At 52.2% G+C, this 26,337-nt stretch overlaps 3 protein-coding genes and 1 long non-coding RNA gene across 5 annotated transcripts; 2 read left to right on the plus strand and 2 right to left on the minus strand.

The window, feature by feature from the left end:
* OSER1 (oxidative stress responsive serine rich 1) lies at positions 1 to 6,552 on the minus strand. The gene is made up of 4 exons (XM_068700693.1): positions 6,419 to 6,552; positions 3,488 to 3,604; positions 1,534 to 1,647; positions 1 to 817 (listed from the first exon to the last, which is right to left on the minus strand). The coding sequence occupies exons 2-4, from the start codon at positions 3,562 to 3,564 to the stop codon at positions 124 to 126; spliced, it is 885 nt and encodes a 294-aa protein (XP_068556794.1). The 5' UTR covers positions 3,565 to 3,604; positions 6,419 to 6,552; the 3' UTR covers positions 1 to 123.
* Positions 6,553 to 6,634: 82 nt separating this feature from the next.
* On the plus strand, positions 6,635 to 11,121 carry LOC137865552 (oxidative stress-responsive serine-rich protein 1-like). The gene is made up of 4 exons (XM_068700691.1): positions 6,635 to 6,779; positions 6,944 to 7,040; positions 8,722 to 8,832; positions 9,532 to 11,121. The coding sequence occupies exons 2-4, from the start codon at positions 6,970 to 6,972 to the stop codon at positions 10,223 to 10,225; spliced, it is 876 nt and encodes a 291-aa protein (XP_068556792.1). The 5' UTR covers positions 6,635 to 6,779; positions 6,944 to 6,969; the 3' UTR covers positions 10,226 to 11,121.
* Positions 8,100 to 16,185, minus strand: LOC137865556 (uncharacterized). The gene is made up of 3 exons (XR_011101994.1): positions 16,045 to 16,185; positions 9,507 to 11,955; positions 8,100 to 9,381 (listed from the first exon to the last, which is right to left on the minus strand). It is a non-coding gene; the product is annotated as an uncharacterized lncRNA (long non-coding RNA).
* Positions 13,385 to 26,183, plus strand: GDAP1L1 (ganglioside induced differentiation associated protein 1 like 1). Of its 2 annotated transcripts, XM_068700689.1 has the most exons (6): positions 13,421 to 14,230; positions 16,516 to 16,708; positions 19,395 to 19,568; positions 21,881 to 21,978; positions 22,070 to 22,184; positions 24,823 to 26,183. In XM_068700689.1, exons 1-6 carry the CDS (start codon positions 14,051 to 14,053, stop codon positions 25,164 to 25,166), a joined length of 1,104 nt encoding a protein of 367 aa, XP_068556790.1. In that variant the 5' UTR covers positions 13,421 to 14,050; the 3' UTR covers positions 25,167 to 26,183. The 2 variants fall into 2 exon arrangements, with proteins under 2 accessions (XP_068556791.1, XP_068556790.1); XM_068700690.1 differs by lacking the exons at positions 19,395 to 19,568; positions 21,881 to 21,978; positions 22,070 to 22,184; positions 24,823 to 26,183 and adding an exon at positions 17,120 to 19,387 and having other exon boundaries at positions 13,385 to 14,230.
* The last annotated feature ends 154 nt before the right edge of the window (positions 26,184 to 26,337 follow it).

Genomic DNA, 26,337 nt, shown 5'->3' on the forward strand with positions numbered 1-26,337 from the left:
TAGGATGCAAAGAAAGGTTTTTTATTGCAAGCACAGTGCGCAATGATTGGATCGCATCTCACAGGAATGTGACTGAGGTCACATTAAAACCACCCACACGCTTGTTTTTAGTGCTCCTCGTTGTCAGGTGTACATCATTTCTGCCATGTGAGACATTTTCTTTGGAATATACAAGTAATACTCCATGTATCCCGAAAGATCTTCAATAGTCACATCATCCACAAAGGCCCTGGCTTGCTCAGAGCAAGATCGTGGAGAACTTGATGGAGTTCTTGATGGCAAAGTTTGAGAGTGATCCTCAGCAACTGTTATTCTATCAGGTGCCAATGGGAAAGCGTTCTGCAAGCCAGAGAATTTGTACACTTCCATATCTTGCCATCGTTTACACTGACAGGCTTTATCTGCACAGGCACATGGCTTATTCTTGTTCAGCTTGGACACAGATTGAAAGTCAGAGAGCTGCGTAGTCTCTGGGCCTGCTTTGGATTCTAGAGACATGGCGGTGGGAGAGTTTTCCTGTTTGTTCTCTGATGTAGACCGCAAAACAGAAGTTCCCGAACAATCAACATCATCTCCCTTCTGGCCAACATCTGGAGCAATACAGCATCGTTCATGTGCACAAGTTTCCTTTGGGATTGGCATCCCAAACCCTGTGCCGTCATCTGGGGCATCAATCTGGCTCTTGTGCACTACTTGGCTGCACGTGGAATGTGATTTTGTGCTGCAATGGACAAACTTTGGAGGATGGAGAATTGGGGATTTGGAACGCCTGCGACGCTGGGTTCTCACAACTCCTCTTGAAGGCTTCTTCACAGGCCTACCATGGAAAGATAAAAAAAAAAAAACAGTGGGTGAAGTTTCACTAAAAGACTAGTTGGATTATACGCAACGTCAGGCAAGATGCCTAGTGTTGCATGCAAGAGCTTTAACATCAGAGTATTTGCTCAGGGTATTCCACTGTCTTGGAATTTGACATTGTTCTAGTCAAGCACCACCATAAAATATGAAAGAAACACCTGGAAATAAAACCTGAAGTGCTTGTCTTAAGGATTTCATAATGAGTAAAGCATGGGAGACAAATAACCTCCAAGAGAAGGACAAAGCACAAGATGACAGCACAAAACCAATGACTCAAGGCAAGAGGATAGTTTTGTTTCAGTAGATGTGTCAAGTTCTGCATAGACATTCAAGAAACAAATTCTTTAATCTAGTTCCCAAGGCATGCAATGTTGAATGGTTACTGCAAGAGATTGCCTGAAAAACAGCACTTCACATTTATATTATGAAACATCTATAATGTTTATGTACCCAAAGCTGAACAGTGTTTCCTTGCACTTCATATAATTGTGCATAAGAACAGTAGTCACATATGACAAGAAAAAGGTAGTGCGGAATATTTTTAAATAGTGTTTTTAATGAAATAAATGTGGGTCCCTTCTTTAGGGGCCCAGTTACTGGAAAACTTGGCTATTTAAATTTCACTTCCAATGCAATCACATTTGAAGTAGTCTGACAATCCTTAGCTTCTCTTACCCATGCCAGGTTTCCTTAGAAGTACACACATTCTTAGGCTTGTTTTCATCTGCTGCTGTTCTAACTACTGTTCTTGGACTTGTCCCCTCACCAACAGGAAGAGAAGCAGTAGATCTGTGAAAAAGAGAATGAAAACATAACAGCCTAGATTGGTTCATAATATAAATATGAAAAAGCTTATGAAACTTCTTTCCAGAAGAGACTACTCCAAATCATTTACAATGTCTTAAAAAACCTGCCCACAAAGATGACCCAAGTCTGACGCATTCCTATGCCAAAAGTTTGTATAACAAGCTTTCGCTGAAGGTGGCGTCATACAGCAAACCAAACAGACTGCAACTCCAAACTCCACACCTCGGTGATGAAGCACACAAAATAGCTAAATATCAGAGGGGGGGAAAAACACTGCTGAAGAAATGTGCCTCTTTTTCCATAGACAAATAAGCTATTCTTTCCTAAAAATAAATGTTCTTTGGACATAAATAGACTTTGTTTATCTGAAGAACACTCATCTCTTTGTCTAGGATGATGTAAACCAAAGCTTTTCATACTACTGCAAGTTCTATCACTTCAGCAACAGAATCGTGACAGATTTTCAACTTCTATTCAAGCTAGGGATCATTTAAAAAAAAAATTTACTAGTTTTCCTGGTGCTATAAAACCATTCCAAACGACCATTTTCAATGAGCTATAAGAATACCAGGAATCATTTTGCCATGTTGTGCTTTTACATATTAAGCTGGCATTGACAAGGAAATTATTTTCCAAATTCTTTTTCTTAAATTGTTTTTTTAAGCAGGGCTGATACCCTGAAAAGTGAAAATAAGTCTTTGCACGCTGTTGTAGGATGGCATTAACTGACATTTAAGAGACTATCCTATCAGTCAAGCACCTGCTATTTTCCATTTAACAAACATCAACGCAGTAGTAAATTGAAGGTCGACAGTAAAAACTACCATAACTAAAATATGCCTGACTTGGGGGGGGACTGAGGATACCGAAGTATCGAGAGGCACTTGGGTGGTGATAAATTCCTAATGAGCTTAATTACTTAAATGAAAGATAATTTTAGAAGTCCCTCTACTTGCCATTTAGCTTCTAAAGTAATTCCAATTACCAACTTGATACTTGCATACTGCCTTACTTACACTTTTGTTTCCATCACCAGCATAACTGCATCACTGCCAATAGCTTACTGAAATTCAGTACTCTATTAATATACAGTATTAATATATAATATTAATATATATATTAATAAATATGTAATCACACCCATTTGTCAGCAGAAAAAAAAAAGCATTATATAGAAGCCATCTGTTTATTTTAGATAAAAAATGATTGTCTCTAACAGAAGACACACTCTGCTTGTGTTCTTCTTTCTGGGACAGTCAGGGTTAAGTGCCACATCTGAGATCTCCCACGAAACAAGACTACACAAAAAGCATTCCTTCCCATTTAGCGTTTTGGTTATAAACAGAAAATTTGTAAGTAACATCAATGAAAATAGTTTGAGTGGGAATCATGCATTGCAGCTAGTGCCCTCCTTTACTGATATGGAAAGAATATTTCTCTCCTGGGAAAAGACTGGAGTTTATTCTCATGACAGGCCTTTAAAGCCATGGCAGTAAGCTAACTTCGAGTACAGCTCCAGTGCTATGGATATGACCTCTGGCAGCCAGATTCATGCCAAAATTCATTTAAAATGTGCTGTCAGTTGCTCCTTATTATTAGGTTTGTTTCAAGCCTGTTGGGACCTAATAGTGATTGAACAAATCACAATTCCTTGAGAAGTGCAGTCTACAGCTAGTGAATTTATTTCCATTTAACTTGAATGAAGGCTGTCTGTGCCTAACCTTTTGGAATTACCTCCATCCTTCAGATTGAGCACAGAGGGTGTTCCCTTCCAGTCTGTTTGTAATATGTTAACTCTGTACCTCCCTGTGTTGTTACTTACCCAGCCGCGTCAACTCTTAGCTTTTTGAACGCTGTCTGCAGGCTTTCCTCTTCTCCATCCTTAGCTTCTGTTTTCATTATTGGGACGGTTGGATGCTGACAGAGTCACCATATACTGCTAAAAGCAGAAAAGAGACATACCAAACTAAGAACCGATACCTCATTAAAAACATTAGTTGCCCAGCAGCATCATAATACATGAAAGTAAGCTCCAAACAGCAAACTGCACAAAGCTGAGGTCATTCTAACAGAACATTTCTGAAAGTTGATTCAGAACAAACTCTATGACACCCAACTATGCAACAGTCTCTCATACAACTGCATTGATGAGTTAGCAATTTAAAGTAAAATCTGGTGTCAAGAGCATCTTGCATAAAGTTTAGACAGACTCATTTGTCTGAGAGCTGCTACCACAATAACTCCAGAAAAGGTGAAAGGTGAGAAGAAAAAACATTAGAAACAACCAACTTTATACAACTACGGGAGTTGATGTTATATATATATTAAAAACAAAAACAAACAGACCTTTCTTAAGCCAAAATAAAGTGTTAAGCTAAACATTTTTTTCTTATTTCTAGATCCCAGGTGTTTGGTTGAAATTCTCCTCTTACATTACAATTGGATGAAACACTGCAGTGAGTCACATCAGACTCACATCCTCCTGATGTGCTCTATGATTGACTAGCTACTGCTACCATGGAGGACCAAAGGACAAAGAACACACTGCTTTTAAAACACATTAAAATTAAATATAAGTTGTTCAAATTTAAGCAGGTTGAATAAAAAAGTTAATTACATTTGCATTATACCAAAATAGTCAAAGTGAGTTAAACTTCATCTGTTTTTGCTCACACACACTGGACTATTAGAAAGAAAAAGTGAAGCAGGACTCAGAAGTGATGATTTTTGCATGCCATACTCCTCAATTTTACAAGTTTGCTTTTTTTTTTTTTTGATTAAATAAACCAGAAGCAGTAAACTCACAAAAAAAACTGGTCAAGACTGTGAAAGAATCTGAACAACCAGAATCCTCAACTTTGCTTATACCACCCACCCAAAAGAAATTTTCTACACATCTTGACAATCAAGACTATCCCAATTTCAGAAAAAAAGAAGTCTCAAAAAAAAAAAAAGAAGTCTCATTTCTACACCACAAGCTCAGCATTTGTTGAAGTTTGCCTGGCCAGTTAACCTGCTTCACTTTATACGTTTTGAAAAGAACATACTTTTCACCTGTGTAGTCTCCATTACCACACATCAAAGCCCTTAAACAGAGGTATTTTGCTACTGAGGTCTCTGCAAAACTGCTTTTTAACAGGATAGAAGTCCAATGGATTGACTTGAGTGCTTCTGGAAAAAGGGGGCCATTTGGTGGTAGCCTGGTTGCGTGGGCTGTGAGCAGATCATCAGTGTGTTTTTTTTTTCCAAAAATTTACAAGGGGAAGTCACGCTTGACCAACGTGATAACCTTCTATGATGACACGACTGGCTTGGCAGACAAGGGGAGAACAGTGGATGTTTACTTTGACTTCAGTAAGGTATTCAAACACAAGATTCCAACAAGATCCCCACAAGATCCTGACAGAGAAGCCGATGAAGCACAGGCCGGATGAGCTGCACAGTTCGGCACAGAGGATGGGGAACAGTGGCACAAAGTCAAGCTGGAAGCCAGTAACGAGCGGTGTACCCCAGCAGTCAATAGTGGGGCCACTTCTGCCTAACACCTTCATCAAAGATCTGGATGACAGCACAAAGAGTAGCCCCAGCAAGTTTGCTGATGATACAGCACGGGCAGGAGATGTGGATGCACTGAGGGTATAGTGCTGCCACCCAGACAGACCTTGACAGGCTGGAGAAATGGGCTGAATGAGGGGCATTGCAAAGCCTGGCCCTGGGGAGCAACCCCAGGTACCACCAGCACATGCTGGGGGCCACCCAGCTGGAAAGCAGCCAGCAGAAAAGGCCCTGGGATCCCGGGGGATGCTATGGGGAACACAAAGCAGCAATGTGCCCTGCTTGCACAGAATGCTCACGGTATGCTGGGCTCCTTCAGGCAAAACATTGCCAGCAGGTCAGGGGAAGTGATTCTTCCCCTCTGCCCAGCACCAGTGAGGCTGTGCCTGGATTGCTGGGTCCAGTTCTGGGCTCCCCAGTACCAAAGAGATGTGGAGCTACTGGGAAGAGCAGGGCCAAAAAGATGAGTAAGGGACTGGGGCATCTCTCCTGTGATAAAAGGTGGGGAACTCAGGCTGTTCAGCACGGAGAAGGCTCGGGGGGATCTTAGTGTCTAAATATGCCCGAGGGAAGGGCACAAAGAAGTCAGAGCCAGGCTCTTTTCGGCGGTGCCTGGGGACAGGGCCAGACGCTAAGGGCACAGCCTGGAAAAGGAGAAGTTCTGTCTGAACAGCAGGAAGCACTCTGCGCTTTCTGTAGCATGGAAAAGAAGAAGTCTGGGTACAGAAAAGGAGCCTCCCGCCCCTCAGAAGCTCAGCTGCTTGTGGGGACGCGGGGCGGTATCTCCTGCTCCGGGCCAGCCCCACTGAGCCGGGGCTGGGAGCTGGTGGCGCTGCCCGTCCGGGCCGCACCGCGGGCAGCTCCGTGCCTCAGGGGGGAGCAAACAGCGGGGGCAGCGGCCAGCACAGGCGCCGCGCTCCTCTCAGCAGGGCAGCGCCTCACACCGCCCGTCAGGAGGCTGCCCCTCGCCCCACGGAGCCTCTCCGGGGCCTCCTTCAGCCCCCGGCTCCCTGCGGGCCCTCACTCAGCAACGAGCCGCCGCCAGCGGCTGCCGGGTGCCGCGGGACACAGCGCGGGGCTGCCCCCAGCCCTCCTGCTGCCCCCACAGCCCTGCTATTCCCCCCCCTCCCCCCCATTTACCCTCCAACCCCCCCCGTCCCCTCCCCAGCTCCATCCCCGGCCCCCCCCAGCCCCGTACCTGCCCGCCTGTCCCCAGCCCCGCCCGGCAGCGCTGCGGCGGGGCCCGGCCCGGGAGGAGGCGGCGGCGGCGGGACGCGAACCCGCGGCAGGAAGGGAAAGGGAGGGGAGGGGAGGGGGGAGGGAGCTTAAATAAAAAAAAATAAAAAAATAAAAAAAAAGCCCCGAAGGCCGCATGCGCGCTGCGCCCCGCGCCGCTGACGCCAGTTCCTGTTGTGCTCGGGGCCCGGCGCCGCCCCGGCAGCGAGGCGGGAGGGGGGGGGGCGGGGGGCACCTCACGGAGCGCGGCCCGGGCGGAGCGGCCGGACCGGGACCGGGACCGGGGCCGCCTCACGGAGCCGGGCGGGGCCCCACGGGACGGGGTAGGCACCGGGGGGCGGCCGGGAGCGGGCGGCGGGGGCACCGGGGGAGCTTTAACCCTCCCCCCCCCCCCCCCCGGGGGGTTCCTGAGGCGCAGCCCCCGGTGGGAGCCCGTTGGAGCTCGGTGCCGCCTCACCGCCCCCCCCCCCCCCGCTGTGTGTTGTAGCTCCCGGCGCATGGCCCGGCCCCCCCATGGCAGCCAAGGAGGAGGAGGAGGAGAGCCTGCAGCTGGCCTTCAAAAAGCTGCGGGTGGACGCGGCGGGGTGAGTGAGCGAGCCCGGGGAGGGCCCCGGCGGGGCAGGCTGTGCTGGGGGCTGCCTGGGCGGGGAGGAGGCTCCGAGGGGAGGAAACTGCAGTGCTTGAAACGAAACGCGGTCGTTGTGACTGCCCGCTGAGCAAAGCAGCGCTTTGGTGCTGGTTTTGGCTCGGTATCACACTGAAGTTGCTCAGTGACAGCGTGAAACCGTGACGTGACCCGCCCAGACACACTCTGCCTGCCCTGGTGGCGTTACTCACCCTGTGAGGCACGGGGCTTGCTCATCCTGCTGTCCAAATGCCGGGGCCTTCAGGCTCAGCATCATTTACTGCAGCACATAAGCATTTGCCTGGAGAGCCTCTGAAGAAGAGTCCCCAAACTTTGTGCTGCTCTAGAGCCGGGCCTCACTGGCAGTTAGCGTGTGGGCTAAATGCGGGCACTGATAATTTCTTATTTCAGAAGATAACAGAGTAAAATGTCTGTGGACACTTTAATACCCCAAACATTTGATAACACACCAAATACATAGATAATATGTAGTATAAGCTTGTTCCTTTGCAGCGGGAGATAATAAAATTATGTAGGCTAATACATTGTGAGATAGTTCACTTGAAGCCTTTTGGGAATTCGCCGGCATAAGGGAAAGCTTTTGTACTGATCACTAACGTTGGCTTATGAGCTCATCTCCACAGCCATCAATACTCTGAACTCATGACCTCCCCCACTCAATAAAAATACATTTTCATTTGCTACTCCTTTTCTATATTTGAGGATGTCTTCCGTTAAATGTGGAAAAAAATACCTGTTCTATAGATCTGAGAGAAGCAAGGAGCAGTGCTCACTAACCATACTGCTCTTAATGTGTTGCCAGTGTGGAATTCTGGTTGATGCCCGATGACCTCTCTTCAGTCCCAAAAAGATCTTGTTTTGAACAGCTAATACCTACCGACTAGTCTGTTAAGATGAACTTTGAGCGGGGTGCTTGGCTCTCCTGATAGAATTTCAGACACCGTACTTAGGATTTTCTGTCCTGTGTTCTAAATCACATATCTGGCTGTCAAATCCATATGCTGATATTTTGTTAAGCATCTCTGTAATTGCTTGCACTTCCATACTGAACTAGGCACAGAGCACTGTGGTAAGGCACGCAAGGTGAGGTATGTTTGTTGCCTGGATTTCCAGGGCCAGAAGTATTTATTTTTTTCCCATTATGCGTTTATCTGGAAGTTTTAATGAGAAATAAATTGGTACTCTCTCCTTGTTTGTTGCTGTACCTCATCCACTTCTGACTATTCCTCAGCTTGCTGCTGTGGGTTCCTGACTTTGCATTTTAGATGAGTAGGAGTCTATCTTTAACAACTATTGTCAGACAAAAATAATTGGAACATGAGTTTACATTCCTTTAATGTGTCATCTTGTTGCTAATAGGGCATGACATCAGCCTCTGGGCATTTTGGCCTTGTTTCCTCACATCCCACCTATTTTTAGGCACTTAACTGTGGTCAACAGAAAAAGGGTGGTTGGGCAGATCTCCGTAAGATCCTGCTTCTAACCACTGACTATAGAGGAAGTCAGGGCTGCAAACTGAATTGTCCTCACTAAGCATCTAAACCTATGAGGCTGCATCCAGATCTTTGAAGCCATATGTTGAGGCACCATTGTAACGTGGCATTTTCCTCTTTACTTAGATGTATTGCAGCTCTGTCTGTGGGCGACGGGACGATTCTCAGGACACCGATAAGAACAGCAGTGGATGGAGCCAAACAACAGTCTGTTTGCTCCAAGGAAGCATGGCATGGGTAAAACATCCCGTTAGCTGCACCATACGTGTATCGAGACATTTAAATCTTGTGTACTGTTTCTACTGAAAGTTGTTGTTAATTATGTGGCTGAACATATCTTTCCTCTCCTTTCTATTGCAAATATTTACCATAACTGTTTTATATGATTTTTTTAAGAGGCTTAATACTTAAAAAAAAAAAAAAAAAAAATATTGCCTCTTGTTAGAGAGAAGGTACCTAAACCTTTCTTTTCCACTAATCTCCTCAGAGATCCTTCTCTTCAAGTCTTTAATGTTTGCACCTTTCTCTCACCCCTTTTGGGGTTCTTTTATTTCTGTTTTGAAGTACCTGGATATTCAGTGTAATTCTGCCAGCAGCTCTAACCGATACCAGGTTCTGCATTCCAGTTCAGTTTGGGATGACAAGCACCTTCAACAAAAGATATTGGGGGAGGTACCTTTAAAACAGGGAGGTTGTTATGGATCTCTCCTTTGGGGGAGCTCCAGTTCACTTAAGCTTCTCCACTGTTCCTGTCAGAGATTGTATGCCACCAGTCATCCAATTTTTCTAAAAAGCAAAAAAAAAAAACCAAAAACACACACCATTATGTACACACACATTTATTTAGATATATACAGTTAGCCACATTTTAGAGCTTTTTGAGCGGTGGCGTAGATTCTGTCGTTACATACCTGTTGACCCGTTACAACCCCACAGGTGTGTGAGAAAGCCTTCGAGAGGGTCGGCGAGAGTTCCACGTCGCAGACGTTCCAAGTCCCCTGTCCTGCATCCCCCCAAGTTTACATACTGCAACGTGAAAGCCAGCGGCCAGCTGAAACACAAAACCCAGTCAGACGTGTCAAAGAGTAATGTCACTCCAGACGTTTTTGTTCCAGCAGAACACGGTACAAAGGACAGGCATGATTCTCACTTTGAGGCCAGTGATGACAGAAGAGCCAGAACTGAACCTCTGGAAGCTTCCACCACTCAAGAGCCTTTGGGGAAGTCGAGGGAGAGTTGCCTCGGTCTCTCCTCGTCCTTCGAGACTAGCTTGCACTCAAGCCAAACCTCAGATTTCCAGTCCTTATCCATGCTTAGCAATGGCAAGCAGTGCCCTTGTACGGACAAGAAGTGCCAGTGCAGGCAGTGGCGCTCCATGGAGGTGTACTCTTTCTCTGGTTTACGGAGCGTCCTGTCTGAGTGCGAGAAGGCAGTCCTGGGAGCACGCGCCCGCTCGCGTCAGAACAGGTCCCCGTGTGGAGCGGCCGCATCGGGTTCTCCCAGGTCGTGTTCTGAGCAAGCTCGAGCCTTTGTGGATGATGTGACTATTGAAGATCTTTCAGGCTACATGGAATACTACTTATATATTCCTAAGAAGATGTCCCACATGGCAGAAATGATGTACACTTGACTGAAAGCAATAGAGAACCATGATTCAGAGTTTGGAGCAATGGTTGGGTTAATAGCCTTGTCAGTGCCATGTTTTTGCTGTTGTGTGTTTGATCAAATGTTTCTTTGCATCATACAGTTTAGTTTTCTAATAAAATAAAAAATGGAATATAGTTTCTGAGCTTAGTTCTAAAAAGAATGCACTAAGGTCTCTAAATACCTTAACAAAAGCACTGTAGATCAAACAAACTCCATTTGTTTTTTGGTTTGTGCTGTGGATATTCAAGCTCTGTACTCTGTTCTCACTGTGTCTTTGGAAAAGAACCTTTTAGGTTTTGTTCTGAAATTTTGCAGTGTTTGGAAAGTTCATTCTTAACATGTCCCAATACGTAGCGAAATGTTTCATGGCTACAGCTCTGTCCTCCTCATCCTGCTCTAGGAAGAAGAATGAGAAGGCATTCAGTGTTTTGGATAGGATGCATCACCTTTCCTCGAACGCTGCCTGGCTCCTTTTTAGTTGGATCAATTGGGAGTGCTTCCTCCTCTCAGATTTGGGGGGAGGTCCAGAGTGCGTGGGTGTGTGCTTGGACCCTTTTGTAATCTAACTAGCTCACTCTTAAGCAGTTCTATTTTTCTGCAGATAAGTGAAGCTCTCAGAAGCAAAGATATATTTTGTTATTTGTGCTTTACAGATGGAATGATTTAAGGGAGAGCAAAGCAGGCTAACAGTTTCTTGGGGCGTGCTGTCTCAGACGTGGAGATTGTGGAGCCATCTATACACAGTTTGTGCATGTTTGATACACAAAGCAGTTTGGAGCTGGGATAAGCAAGGATTGTGTATCATACAGGCTTTGTGGTGTAGAGCTATAACATTCCATCTGGTTGAAAATACTGAAATAAAAAGAAAATTGTTGCTGAGACTTGCATTAATAAATGTTTGTCAAAACCCTACAAATTAAAGCCTGAATAATTTGATTTACACTCACTTTCCCCCAGGATAATGGGTTGGTTTTGCTTTGTTTTTAGAAATACCCAAAAGTCTGCTTTCAGTGTCGGAGGCAAGCATGTGCTAAACAGCTGCATTCAAGTAAAATAGTGCAATTTTTACTTACACGTCTCAAGATCAGTGATCAGCAAGCCAAGGAACTGCAAGTAGGTAATACAAACAGGTAACAGATTGTTGGCCTTGCATTCCGTGCTAGAGAAGTCACAGACGTTCCAGGTGATTGCTTTCTGATTTTATTCTGGTCATCCCTAAATTCTACGCTATGCTTCTGCTAAATTCAGGTGAAAAGTTTTTAAGAAATCCAAGTAAATTTATGTGAGAATACCATTAAACCTTACTTTGCTCTTAAGCTTTGCCACTTCATACAGTTACTTAGCAAGCAATAGTGGCTGGTGCTCTCAAGGTAACTGATTCCTAAGTTTTGTCTTCCATATCTCCCTTACCTACCTCTGAGTTAGGAAGGAGGAAGAGGGATGTGTAGGTACTTAATTTGTTGCTGCTGTTTTTCAAAGGATATTTCCACTTTGAAAGTGCTAATTTTCTTTTCCATGTTTTGTTTCCGTCCCCTCTTTCAAAGGCCCGATGTGCCTGGGGAAGGAAGGAAATAGGAAGTTCAGCAAGTCCAAGATACATCCAGGGGTTTAGGGAGGCGAGAGGTGAATTCAAATTGCCACAAGACTGGGCGAGAGGAAGGGTTCTCTGGACACGTTTCCATGGAGTTCCTCGCAAGGCAGGATAACTAGTAGCTAGAGGGGGAAAAAAAAAAGAGGCAAAAGCTCAGTGGTGGCATATCCTGCCCAAACTGCAATTTGTGAGTGTTTAAACATCCAGTGAGGCCTGCAGCCTGGAAACTCTCACTGGAAACTCAGGCTTTTTTAGCAAACAGCACCTGGTCTGGGAACGTCTGCACAGCACCGCTGCCCTGACCAGCGCTGCAGCCCTCAGACCCACCTGCTGATGGGACTGGACAGGGGGCAGCCTGTGGGCTCTCTTCCCTTCCTTTTTTTCCCTGCAGGTTTTCAGTCCCCTGTGACACCCCGTTCCTTGCCATTCCTCTCCCCGCAGCAGCGTAACGTCGATAAAACCAGAGGCAATCGAGGCAATCCTTCACTGCGGTCTGCCTGCTCCCAGAGGGCTGCCCGAAGGCCAGGAGAGCTTGTCTGGAGGAACCTGATGCCAGCTGGAGCCCACAAATATTGTCCCTCTCGCCCTAACGCCATCCCTCCTACATCAGCAGCACCAGGACGTGTTTTTTCAGCATCCCCCCTCCACCCGCAGCATTTTACAAGCGACTTGCGTATCTAATTTCAGGGCCAGTTCAGCCGAAGCGTGATGCAGAAGGGCACCTGGGATCGATGACATTTATTTCTCACCTTACAGAAGCCAAACCGAGCCCTGGCTGAGCTTTACATCGGCAGACGCTGAATCAGGACACCCAGAAAAAAAAAAAGAAAAAAGATTGTGGCTGAGTTCTGCAGCTCCGCGTGGAGCTGGGGCCAGGACGATGGCAAGGTCAGGCAAGGTCAGGCCCCGCTAAAGGCGCCCGCACCGATCCTGCCCTTTTGCTCGGTTTGGCAAGCAAGGATTTGGGATTTTGCCCTGGCCAGCAAGGCGCTGGGTAAATGAACGCACTCAGAGGGGCCGCAGACCCGCAGGACACGGGGGATGCAGAGGGTGCTCCTTGCTCCATTCCCAGCTGCGCAGCAGCTTCAGCACCAAACGTGCCACTAGATGGAGCCTGCCAGACACCGACCCGCAGGAGGAAACGGTTCTGGTTCTCCCAAGCTATTTATTCCTTCCCTTTTCTACAGCCAGAGATGCCCCTTCCCTGTGTCAGGATCCCCAGAGGATGCTGCCTGCCAGCAGCAGGGACAGCCGCGTACAGACAGCACCACGCAGCTCGGCGCTGGGGCCGGCTCCTTCCCCAGCCACCAAGTTGCTCGGTTGGCAGCAGCAAAGGCCACCAGCAAGGATTTGCAGCCCTGGCACCCATCACCTGGGAGCAGGACATCCTGACACCAAGGGGAGAGCCAGTACCCCCCAAAACTGCTCCTCTCTCTGGCAGCCAGTCCCACCCGCGGGGAATTGCCTCCAGCCAGATGGAGCGGGAGCGTGACGAGGCCAAGTGCCACCAAGCCACCAGGCTGCCAGGCTGGCGTGTGCAGGAACGTGCCAGCTGGCCACACAAGGGTGTGCAAATCTCTGCTGGGATGCTTCTGTGCAAATCCCTGCTGGGACGCCTGCAGCGCACAGAGGGCAACAGCCACAGGGACCCCTCGGCTTCCCAAGTGCACAAACCCCGCAGCCATACAGCTTTGTCCCACCTTGCAACTGTGAAATAGCCCCTAACAACACCCGTTAGCCAGGAATAGACTCGTGCTCTCCAAAAAGCACTGAATATCCATAAAGAACCATTGCTGCTGCTTTCCATTCAAGGCTGTAAAGCAGGCAAGACGCCCGCTGGACATTTTAAAGCCGGCATCCGCAGCTGAAGCCATTTATCACCCATCAGCCCTACCTACGACAGCGAAAACCCTTTAACCCCTGCTGGGAAACATCGAGGCTCGGAGCTGCCCCGGATTGCTGAGCCAGCAGGCGTGCAGCGGGAGCCCCCGGCGCCACCTCGCCCATCGCGGCGATGCTGCGAGCGTGCCTGCTCCCCGGGGAGCGCGGCCAGGAGCCGTGGGGCTGCGCGTCCACCCGCGCCAACGCCGTGCCCACGCCGTGCCCGCCGGGGCGCAGGGAGCTGGAGCTGCCCCGGGAGTGATGCTGCTGGCGGGAGCCCATGTGATGCTGGGCTAGCGCGGCTCCTCCATCGTCCCCCTCCGCTCGCAGGCTGTCATGGCGACTCCCAATAATGTCACTCCCACCAACTGCAGCTGGTGGCCCATCTCGGCTCTGGAAAACGACGCGGGGAAAGGCAAGGATGGGGAGGAAAATCAGGATCCGACAGATCCCGCTCTCAAAGCCCAGGACAGGCTGGTTTTGTACCACTGGACCCAGTCCTTCAGCTCCCAAAAGGTAAAGCGCTCGGCCGGCTTCTCGGGAAGAATCACCTCCAGCATCCAGGGCTCACCCTTGCCTCGGGAGGAGGGGGCTCGGGGAAGAGCCAGCAGCTATTTCCCCAGGCTGGCAAGGGGAGCGGCGTGTGCCGGGTCAGCTCTTTTGTACCCGCATTTCTGCGTTTCAACAGCATCTCCCTGGGGAAGGGATGTGGGAGGGGGGGGCTCAGCCAAATCCTGCTGTGGCCCTGAGACCAGGCTTTGCAGCGGGAGACGCCTCTGCTTTGTGTTCGCTCCCGACCCTCTCTCGTGTGGCGGGCGTGCAGACAAAGGCTGAGCCCGGGACCACCCTGCAGCTGGGGGCCGCGGGACCCCCGCGCCTCCCGGAGCAGGGAGCGACCCTGGGACACGGCCCCGTGCCGGGAACATTTTGCCCTGGCACTGCTGCAGCAGCCTGGAAATCCCAGTCCTGTGCAAGGCACCGCGGGGGAGGGGGGGGGGGGGGGGGAGTAGAGCCAGAAACCCCATTTCTGGCTGGTGGTAAACGCTCATTTTGCGGCGCAGCAGCAGCGTATCAAACCTGACCTCCTGCTGGCCCCTCTGTCATTCCCCTGACACTGAGACCAGAAGGGCAGCGAGCAACTTGGGGGGCACCCATGGGGCCCTGGGGCGCCCCACGGCGGGGATGTCCCCATCTGCTCGTGTGCACCACGGGCCCGTAGGCGCCCGATGCAGCAGGGCAGCCGCACACGCTCGGCCCCACCGTGCTGATCTGGATCTGCACCAGGAAGGGGATGCTCTCCGGGCTGCAGCAGGCAACGGGGGGGCTTTTATTTATTTTTTGGTTGTTGCTGACACAGCCTCTAGCAGCTGGGACCCCTCCTTGGGTCACAGGAACCCCCAGGAACCCTGGCACCCCAGGCTGCCCCTGCCTGGTCCCTGCTGGACCCGCTCTCAGGTCCCGATGGCAAAAGGGAATGGGGCAAGAGTGGGAGCCCAAGGGGGCACCTGGGGCGGCCCCAGCCAGGGTTTGTCCCTCAGGTGGGAAGAAAACGCTGGGAGCAATTTCCTATTGAGGGAAGCAGGCTTTTCCTTGCCTGACTTAAAAGGAAAAAAAATATTAATTTGTCAGCCCCATAAATAATTAATGGCTAATTCCCCAGGAACTTTGAAGTGCTCATAGAAATGCTTATATTTGTTAAGACATATTTTTAGCTGCTGCTGCTGCTTGGAGGAAAACAAGTGATTTGCCTTCATTCAGCAGTTCTGAGAAACATGGCTCTCTGACATCCCTGCGGGGTGTTTTGGCCTGCCTGACATACTTGGTTCACAATGGCCAGGTTTTTTATAATCCAGAAGCTTGAAATGGGATCCTGAGTGCACACTCAACAACACCCCAAGCACAGGAAAGAGCAGCCAGTCTCTCAGAGGAGGATGCTGAGCTGTGCACAGCACCCCAGGGCCCAGCAGGGACCCGATTCCTACACCCAGCCCTGTCCCCAGCTCCCTCCCCCAGCCGGGCTCCTGTCTGTACAAGGGGCCAGGGCTGCCCCAGAGGCAGCCTGGCAGGAAAGAAGAGGAGCAGACACCAGGGAGACCAAGTGCCGTGGCACAGGAGGCACAAAGGGGTGCAGGGGGTGAGCTATACCCCAAGGAAACACACAAGAGGCAGGGCAGGGCTCCAGCAGGGAGAAGGAGAAAACACAGGCAGGGCTCTCCTTGCTCCCAGGGCTTCCTGGAGTACTCCAGCTGCCTGAAAGCCTCCCCAAAACACAGCCTTTTTCCAAAACGTGCCCAGCAAAGCCAGAGCCTGACCCCAAGAGCAGGGCATACCTGAATTTCCACCCGGGTTTCCTCCAGCCAGGCTGAAGCATCCCCTGGGCACAAGGTGTAGCATTGCTGCTGCAGCCGCCTCCTCTTCCTCTTCTTCCTCTCTGGGTGTGTGTGGGTGCCCTGCCCAGCTGGGACCCACAGCCCCATCACAGATCCCCCCCAGCTGGGGAGCTGCCACCTCTGCCTGCCTCCACCTGCTGCTGAGGGCCCCAGGACCCCATCCCTAAATTCATCTGTGTGTCACGCAGGCCACCAACCACACAGAAGCGACAAATTCTGCATGATTCTGGGTGGGCACAGGTTTCCCTCGTGATATTTCCATCCATTGCCAGTGAGGGAAACCCTCACCTTGGCTCCTTGCAAAGGGAGCGAGTTGTGCACGGTGCTGTGCCAGGGGGCGATGCGTGCCCCATGGCCTCCGAGCACTTTTGGGGCCAGCTTGGGCCCGTTCCCCCCCGTTCCCCGCTGCAGGTGCGGCTGGTCATCGCGGAGAAGGGGCTGCCCTGCGAGGAGCGGGACGTCAGCATGCCCCTGCTGGAGCACAAGGAGCCCTGGTTCATGCGGCTCAACCTGGGGGAGGAGGTGCCCGTCATCATCCACAGGGACAACATCATCAGCGACTACAACCAGATCATCGACTACATGGAGAAGAACTTCACGGGAGGTAAGGGGGTGGGGGGCAGAGCTGCGTGGCCGAGCTGCATCGCAGCGGAGATTTAGGGCTGAGTGAGATGCTGTTGGCTGGATGCAGCCGTCTCTCCCTGCAAAGTTCCAGCTGTCCCCAAAAGGAGCAGTGACCGAGCAGCCCACCCAGCGCTTTCACGTTTTCCCATGAAAAATGTCCTTGAGGCCTCGCAGGGTGTGGGGAAAATGGCCCTAGCAAGGTCAAACAAAGGGAGCGGTGCTGGAGACTGTGGGGCGATGTGACACGGATCCAGAGGAGGGGACTGGGAAGGGGAACCTTGTGTCCCCCCAGGGCAGGGCTGCAGTGCCCGGCTGACCCCAGGATGCTGAGCGGTGCTGTATGGCAAGCAGCACCTCGAGCCCCTTTGCCCTCATTCTCCCAACTCTGCAGCTGCCCAGCTGGGACACTCAGCCGGGGGACTTCAAAGCCAAGCAGGGAGCTTTGGCTGCAGCATCACGACGCTCGCCCCAGCATCCATCACCCTTGCGACAGAGACATCAAAACCATCTCAAAATAGCTCCCCCAGCGAGGGCGCCTTGCCAGCCTCAGCTGCTGTCCTCTCCCGGCCTCACCGTGCTGCTCAGCAGAGGAATGGCGCTTCCCCGCCATGGGGACAGATGGACGGACACCCCAAATCCCATGGGGGAGCCCTCGCCAGCAGCGGCTCCCAGGAGGGGGCAGCCCCACACCCTGGGGGCCCCGAGGTTCACTGCCCCATGGGGCCACAGTCCCCGCACCACTCGGTGCCGTCACCCGGGTGCTGCGAGGAGCAGGTGACGAGGCATCTGCTGGCAGCATGCTGCCCCAGCAGGGGAGGGACATCAGCTAACGCCGAGGCAGGGAACAGCTCCGAGCACGGTGGGGATTTGTGGCCCTGCCAGGGGATGTTGTGCTCTTTTTTGGGGGGACGAGCAGCAATATCCCCTTGCAGCAGCAGCCGGGAGCCAGCACAGGTACCAGGGAGACTGCTCCTGCTTCTTCCTTTGCCCTCCAAAACACAGCAAGTATTTTTCTTCAGGAGCTGGCAACAAAATCTTTCTGCTGTCACTTGAGCTTTGCTGCTGTGGAGGAACGCGGTGTTCCCTCCCCGCTGCTCCAGGGAAAGTCCTGTCCTCGAGCTCTTCCAGCCAGGTGCATTTTCTTAACTTTCCACTGAGAAACGTGACGAGGGGAGCACCTGGGGAGAGGAAGGATGGCCCAGGGCCATCACCCCCTTCTGCACCACCTGCTTTGGAGCCGTGGCCCACCAAAATTAATGACAAAAAGCACCACCAGGGTGGCACTGCAGTGGTCCAAGGAGGCATCGCCCACCCTGCAGCAACACGCAGGGCTTGGAAATGCCTCTACTAGAAGGAGCAGTCACAGAGCTTGTTTCCAGGACTGGAATCTTTTTCTGCTAGTTATGCTGAGCTACCATTAAATGCCAGCACGATAAGCAATATTTTTCCTTTTTCTGGGCCACCTTTGTATGGGCCATCAGCTGCTGGCCACAGGCCACAGCACCCGCACCGCCCAGATCGGCTGCAGCATGCAGAGGCTGAACAAACGCCGTCCCCCCAGCAGGATGGTGAAGGACAGGGGCTGGCAGCCAGCAGCTCCTGTTTCCTCATGGTCACTCCCTCCAGCTGCTGGACGGGGCTGTGGCACTGGGCACACTGGTTTCCAGCCCTGGCACCAGCCCATGCACCACGAGGAGGGAGCACGCAGGCTGCAGGTTGGTTGTCACCATCCCATTCAGCCGGGTGCTTTCCTCCTACGGAAACTCCAAATTTGGAGACCTGGAGCACAGGCAGCAGCGTGTAATTGCTTTGAAGGGAGCTGGGGGGACAGCGGGTGCCTCTGCTCTTGCTGTCACCTCCCCTTGCTGTGTGTTGTGGGGTCTGCATCCAACCCCCCACCCAGTCCCCCGGTCAGAGGTGCCGGAAGGTTTGCAATACCCGGGCTGCCCAAGCTTCTGCTGTCCGTCCCTGCTGGGCCGGCCTCTGCCCTGCCTTGCTCCCACCACCAGCAGTGCCAGAATCATTATTTTGGGCCCCTAATTAGGGAGCAGCATCAGTCACATCTGCAAAAGTCCATCTGCTGCTGCACCCTTTGCTCAGCCCCAGAGGCCAGCAAGGAACACACGGACAGCCCGGCCTGCTGAGCCCCAGCAGTAAATCTGGGGGCTTATTAACTATCAGCAAAAGCCATAAACTTTTACGATCCCATAAAGAAACGGGCCTGATATTCTTGGAGGAGACAACAGGAATGGTTCCCTCCTCCCGGTGTCATCTGCTGTGCATTTTGAGCTGTAAATGAAATAAAGGAGCAGGACGCAAACCGCCATGCAGTGAGAGTGAGGAAAGCACAACAGGCCGAGGATGCTGCTGGGACGAGGGATGCTCCTGTGGTTTCAGCACTGGATGAGAGTTGAGGGGAAGAGGTGCTCGGCTCCTTGCTCTGTCACCCTCATTACCTGTATTGAATGGGATTTTCAAGGAGACTCAAAAAAATGAGGTATCTCATTGCACTGGGGTAGAGTCTGCAGGTCTGGGCTCCTTTCTGCAGAAGGGAAATGTTTCGTTCCCCTGCTTGGCAGTGAAACCAGAGGACTGCAAACTGGGCTCCAGCAGGGGCTCACCCACCGAGCCCCACACTGCTGACAGCTTTCCTTTGCCCCTTTCAGACAACGTCCCCCAGCTGATCCCTGAGCCCGGCACCCCGCTGCACTCGCGGGTGCTGCAGTACCGGGAGCTGCTGGACTCGCTGCCCATGGACGCCTACACGCACGGCTGCATCCTGCACCCCGAGCTCACCACCGACTCCATGATCCCAAAGTACGCGACCGCTGAGATCCGCAGTAAGTCGCCTCTGGGGCAGGGGGCTGGCGGGACGGCACCGCGGCCCTTCCTTCAGGCAAGACAGGGAAAATGGCAAAGCAGAGCTGCCGGGGAGCTGCAGGTGCCCTGGGGAGGCTTCCTGGCCCTGGGGTGCCCCCCATCACCCCTATTCCAAGGGTTCTCCCAAGGCACTGGGTGCCTGGCTGCCTCCCTCCCCAGCAGTGCCGTCACCACGCTCAGTGCATCCTCGTGCAGCTCTTTTTGGGGTGTTCCCTTCCCGCTCCCCCTCTTCCCTCCAGTAACTCCAAGGGTGCAGGTGGGGGAGCAGAGCGAGGTTGAATTGCAGAGGGTGGATGAATTGGCACCAGCCAGCACGCAGCCTCCAAGCACTCATGAAACTTTGATGATGCTCAATATAACTCAGCAGCTGGGCTCACTCCTGGAGAGCCCCTCTCCAGAAAAGTGACTTTGTCTGGATGGCACCGACCTGCCCCACATCTTCCCCCTCCAGCAGGCTCCAGCCCCAGGCAGTTCCCATAACAAAGTCACGTTTTACCTCCCACAGGAGGGACCCAAACTCATGCCTTGAATAAAGGCATCACGCAGAGCCCAGTCCCCTCCCCAGAGCGTGCTGCTGCACTGCTTCACGCCACCCGCCTGACTCACCACGCTGCCCGGGGCCTGCCAAGATGTTTCAAAATCTCTCGCCTTCCACAGCTCCTGGCTGGTGGCGTTTTCCCCAAACCATCGCAGAGGAGGGGCTGTGCGATGGCTGGGCAGTTCAGGTGCCCTGGTGCTGGGGGTGCCCTGCTTCCCTGTGGTGCTGCCCTTGATGGCCCCAGGGGATGGCTTGGCAGCCCCACCGTGCTGGGGAAGGGCCTGGAAATGTGTCCCCAGGAGGAGAACCGAGGGCCAGGCTCTCCCAAGCAGAGCAGGTGAACTGGAGAGAGCAGGGCTGGGCCTTGCTGGGTGGGCAGCGCGGGTGCAGGGCAGGAGCAGGCAATGCTGCCGGGATGCAAATTCACCCTGGCGGTGAAATGCTGAGTTTTCCCTTGGGAAATCATCCCAGCAGCTCCGGGATGACTTGCAAAGGTGGCAAACACACCTGATGTAAGCCAGGGGGCTGTAAATCAGGCAGCACAGCCGCTGTTCTGCTCCCAGCCCAGGCACAGCTCCATGCCCTCCTTTCAGTCCCTCTCCTGCTCCATTGTGGCAGCGGGGTGAGGCATGGCTCAGGATGGCAGCTTTGTATTTGGGCTGGGGGATGCGCAGAGCTGAGCCCAGGGACCCCTCTGCTGGGGCAGGGACACCTGCGGTGACAGCACAGGTCTGACCTCCAAGGCTACCAACAAAAGTAAAACAGCCACCTTGGCTCCCCAGAGCCTCCGCTCTGGGCAGGGGCATACCTTGGGCTGGCAACGGCAGAAGGTGCAGAGCAGAAGAACTGGGAACCCCCCCATTAGTGCAGTTTTACTACCTTCTCCCTTCCCCTGTGTCTTTTCCTACCAAATCCCTCTGCCTGTGCATCGCAGAGGAGAAGAGGCTGCTCTGTGCAAGGAGCTCTTGCAACAGGCAAAGTCTGCGTGGTTTCAGGCTGGTGTGAACACGTCTGCTGGCGTTAGGCAATTGCCAGCTCTTGCAACAAACCAGCCCTGATCCCTGCTGCCCAGATCCCAGCAGCAGCCTAGGACCTGAGGTCTGAGTTTTGCTCCATCTGGCACAGAGCTTCGCTGTTAGGAAAGGGCTAGCAGACTGAGCCAGGCTGAACCAAACATCAGCTGTGCTGCCTAAACCTGACCCCTCTCCCCAGTTTTTGGATGCCTCTCTGCCAGCCCTTTGGGGCAGGCACCACTTTTCTGCCTGGTTTTGCCCCATGCAAGACTCTCAGCAAAGGGGATGAGCCGCCCTGCTCCCAGCAGAGCCAGGGAACGCGGCCCCAGAGGGAGCCTTCGTGCTGCTCCTTTCTTTTTCCTTTTTAGCAGAGGAACAGCACTTCAAAGCCATTTAATGCATCAAAAAGTCTCTTCTTCAAACAAAACAGCTGAACTGTGCTTGCAAATCCCCCTTAATCAAGCTCTTTGAAGGGAGCTCAGCTGCCTCCCAGGCTCACCTGCAGGACAGGATATCTCCAAAACTGCACCTTCAGCCCGCTGAGCTCACCAAACACAGCGCTTTCTTGCTGTAAAAATCTGTGAGGCTGCAGCTCACCAGGGAAACCTCCAACAGCCTCAGCTTCTGTCTGCCCCACCTTGTCCCTACCCCACCAAACATAGCCAGCACCTCTCAGTGGGGAGGAAACACCCCCGCAGCCCCTCTTCGTGTCTCCCTCCAGGACATTTGGCTAATGCCAGCACGGAGCTGATGAAGCTGGACCATGAGGAGGAGCCGCCGCTGACGGAGCCGTACCTCTCCAAGCAGAAGAAGCTCATGGTAAGGCGCTCAGAGGTGGTGGGGAGTGGCTTTAGGGACACATGGCCACCCGGCCAGCCAACTCCCACCCTCACCACCGCTCTCCACCCAGGCCAAGATCCTGGAGCACGACAATGTGAACTACTTGAAGAAAATCCTCGGCGAGCTGGGAATGGTGCTGGACCAGATCGAGGCCGAGCTGGAGAAGAGGAAGCTGGAGTACCAAGGTAGGGCTGCCTGCATGGGGCGGTTTTCAGCCCAGGCATGATTTTGGGAAGGGCTGATGGCTTCACACCCAGTGAAAGACCACATTGAGCTCCGTGGAGGTTGTATGGATCAGGCAGGGGCTGCTCCGGGAGCCCACACGCTTTGCTTACTGCAGGGGACAGGCAGCTCCTCTGTCCTCACACCCACTTTGCGGGAGATCCGAGGTCACCGCAGCACGATGGCACATCCCCAACAAAGGGCCACCAGTGACCCACCAACCAGCCACTAATCCTGCTGGTCCCCTGCCCCTCTGCTCTGCCCTCCATCACCTCTGGCAGCACAGGACGATTTTGGCACCTGTGCCACTGTGTGTCACCACATAGATGCGTGTCACCAACAAGTCCTCTCGCCCTCCCGGCTCCCTCTGTCCCCAGGAGCGCAGGCCCTACTGTGACCCAGCGGTGGTTGCCCAGCTCTGGGAAGACCAGACCAGTCCCGGCTCTTGTGCCATGAGGAGCACAGGTTGCTGAAAGCCCAGGAGCAGGGACGTAGTCCTCAGCCCCTGGGTGCTGGTGAGCACCCATGGCACACGCAGGGCACCGAGTGGCCAGGTCCCAGGACTGCCACTTCTGACCCCCTGCATGAGGGCAGGGAAACCTGGGGGCCCTTGAGGGGTCCTGGAGAAGTGTGAGAGGCACAGAGGCCACGTAAGAGAGCAGAAGGAGAGATGGAGCTGTTCCAGCCAGCCCCCATCATCAAATAGCACTGCTGAGAGCCACTGAGAGCCCCCCCAGAGCCCAGACACAGCTGGGCATCGCTTGTCCTGCTGCCACCTCCTTGTCCCCCGCAGTCCCACTTGAGCAGGGCTCCTGACCCCATCCCCAGGACACTCAGAGGTGCCAGGGACGGAGCACAGCCCAGACATGCTAACAAGGGGGTGACCCCACAGCTACCCCCACTTGGGGAGCCGTGCATCACACAGGGTGGCACCAAGGGGCCCTCGAGACCCCAAAAAGCCCTGGGGCTGGGGACCTGCTGGAAGCCCACAGCAGCATGGTGCGTTGGCCTAATTGCACCCAACAAACCCCCTCGTTAGCAGATCCCAGAGGAGGGGCCAGCTGAATTCACCTCATTACCTGCCCTCGGAGGTGCCAGAAGCGCGGGGGCTGCTCTTGAAAAGCCACTTTTGCCCCCAAACCTCCCAGAACACCACAGGGGTGCCGAGGAACAAGGCAGGCCCCAGCACCCACCCCTCCCCTCACGGCATCCTTGGGGCCCAGCAGGCTCCAGCTGCAGCACCCCCACACTTTATTAGCCACTGAAAATATTTACTGACTAATTATGCACAGGCAATCTGTCCGCTTGGGCTGTGCCTCTGGCAGGACTAGGCCGGCTGCCAGGAGGGTACAAACGAGGCCTGCTAATTACCAGTAATTCCCCTGACCTGGCCCCGCTGGCAGCCCAGCTGCAGCAGGGCCTGCGCAGGGTGCAGTGGGGGCCTCTCCCACCTCCCCCCGATTTCAAAAGGGCATCACGCAGGCTTTTCACCCCACCTGTAAGGCAGAGCCACAAAACTAAGGATTTGGTGCAAACCAGGAGTTTTAATGCGGGAGCAGAGCACAGACGCCTCCCCCCAGTGCCAGCACAGGCAGCTCCCAGCCTCCCCTCCTCTGTGCACCCCAAAATTTTGGGGTTCCCTTTGCATGTTGATCCAGCAAGGGAGGACATTGTCCCTCTCCAGCTTGGGGAGGGCAGGGGCCAGGCTTCTTGCTGCCTACCACATTTTTCTTCAGCCTCCCAGATTTGCTGGCTCCAGCAGTTGTCTGCAAGGTGCGACAAGCAGGGGTATCAAACACACTGCCCCAGCAGAGGTAGAGGGGGAGCCCAGGTTTTGTACCTCTTGTGCTTTCTTCCTCACCTGCACCTCCATTATTTCCCTTAGCCCTGCCCTGCTCGTTAGTACCAAAAGGTCACCAGGGGTGCGTTTAACTCTACCCTGACCCCAGCCAGCTTCTTCCAGCCTGTTTTATTCCTGGACATATCCCAGGTGAGGTTATCAGGGTCACTGTTATCGGGGGCCATCAGCACTGTGGCATCTTCCCTCACACCCAGCTCTGCCTCCCCACAAAACCCAGCTCTCTGCACAAATTTTGGTGGCCCTGAGCAAGGGCCCAGAGCTGAAGGGGGACAGAGGCAGGGCCTCTGAGACAGCACACAGGGAGAGCAGCCAGGCTGGGCCAGCAAACGGTTTTGATTCCCGAGGATTTCTCACATCCCTAAAATAGGACGTGTTACCATGCCACCTCTCAAACAGCTCCCAACGCCCAGCAGCAGCCAAGGACAAACGCTCCCTGAGCACTAACACAGCAGAAGTGCTCGCTGCACCACAAAAAGCCATTTCACAGAGTGATTTGTATCTTCATGCAGGTTATAAATGATAAATATATATATAAAATATGTAAATGATCATATATATATATATATATATAAATGATCAGCCTGATAGATAGGGTTTGATCTTTTGGGACATCAGAGAGCTGAGAAAAAGCACTGGGAGTCTAATCCAAACCCTATTCCTTCCACGGAGCTTTTGAGCAAGCCCCTAAGTGCCCACCCAAGGACCTATTCTCATCCTACCTCTGTCACTTCTTTCTCCAGGGCAGAAGTGTGAGCTTTGGCTCTGCGGCTGCGTCTTCACTTTGGCCGATGTCTTATTAGGAGCTACCCTGCATCGCCTCAAGTTTCTAGGACTCTCTAAGAAATATTGGGAAGACGGCAGCAGACCTAACCTACAGTCCTTCTTCGACAGGATACAGAAACGCTTTGCCTTCAGGAAAGTCTTGGGAGACATACACACCACGCTGCTCTCAGCGGTGGTACCCAACGCCTTCCGGCTGGTCAAGCGGAAACCTCCCTCCTTCTTTGGAGCCTCCTTCCTGATGGGATCGCTGGGGGGAATGGGATATTTTGCTTATTGGTACCTAAAGAAAAAATACATCTAATGCTGGCTGCTTGGTGTTTAGTTTGGTGTCTCTGTGCTGTGTGAAATTATGATGAAGCCTCAGTAACTGTAATGAAATTTGAAGCAAGGTATGACTAATTATATTGTTTAATGTAACATTCCATAGTCTAGAAGTAGAAAAGTATACTGCAAGGAAATAAGACAACAACAACAAAAGCATCAACTTGTAAATGCCTTTTTTAGGGTTAAGTATTCAACGCCAGCGAGAGGCTCAGGGGGTCACTGGCTCCCCGTGCCCACTGGGAAGTGCCACCGGTGCAGGCCAGCTCCACTGGGAGAGACGGGAACACCACAGGACTCGGACAATCGGTCCTCGACGTCTGTTTCCGAAGTGTTCACCAGCCACATCTCACAAGTGTAACTAGTGGGGACTTTCTTCTTCTAGAAGCCATTCTGTCATGCTCGGAGGCTTTCCTGGGAGCAGGGTGCAGTAGCTGGTCACGGTCAAGGTGGATTTGCATTCTTCAATTTCCCATTTTTTAAAATTTTCGTTAAAAAGAATATTTTTATTAAGCTACTCTTAGCATCTATCCACTTTCTACGTCTGGTTTTGGTGGGCTTTTTTTTAGAAAAGAATTTCACGTCTGTCTTTAACTGTCACGCTTTCCTCCTGAGATAAATTGTTTTGACTTCCACCCTGAATTTTGGCACACAAAGGGAATTATTGTTTTAGCCTTTTGGCTCGGTCTTGAGTTTTCTTTCATGGATTTGCATCTCTCACCGCCTGAGCATACCTGGACTCTGAAAAAGTACAACCGTTTTCTGAACTTTCAGGACTTTTCTGAAGACACTTTGGCCTTCTCTTCCATTGGGGGGCTCTTTTCTGTCATTTCCTCGCTGTGTGTTTTCTTAGAGACACTTTGCACAGAATCACGTTTATGACTTTCTTGTGCCTTTTGCATGTTGGAAAGAATAATGGGCCTCACTGCTACTCGTGCTTTGAAACTGAGATCTTCAATAAACCGTATGGGAGGAGTAGCTGCTTCCCATTCTTAAATGTGTTCAACAAACTCCTAGTCTAATTTCAAAGCATGCCCATGTGCAGAGGCATGTGCAGGTGGTTTGTGCTTTTTCTTTAGAGCTGTACTGGTATAAAACTCGCATGGAAACAATGCATATTCCTCTTCCAAAGTGCACATTTCTGCAGGCAT

Source organism: Anas acuta, chromosome 16, assembly GCF_963932015.1.
Source record: "Anas acuta chromosome 16, bAnaAcu1.1, whole genome shotgun sequence".
NCBI lineage: Eukaryota > Metazoa > Chordata > Aves > Anseriformes > Anatidae > Anas > Anas acuta.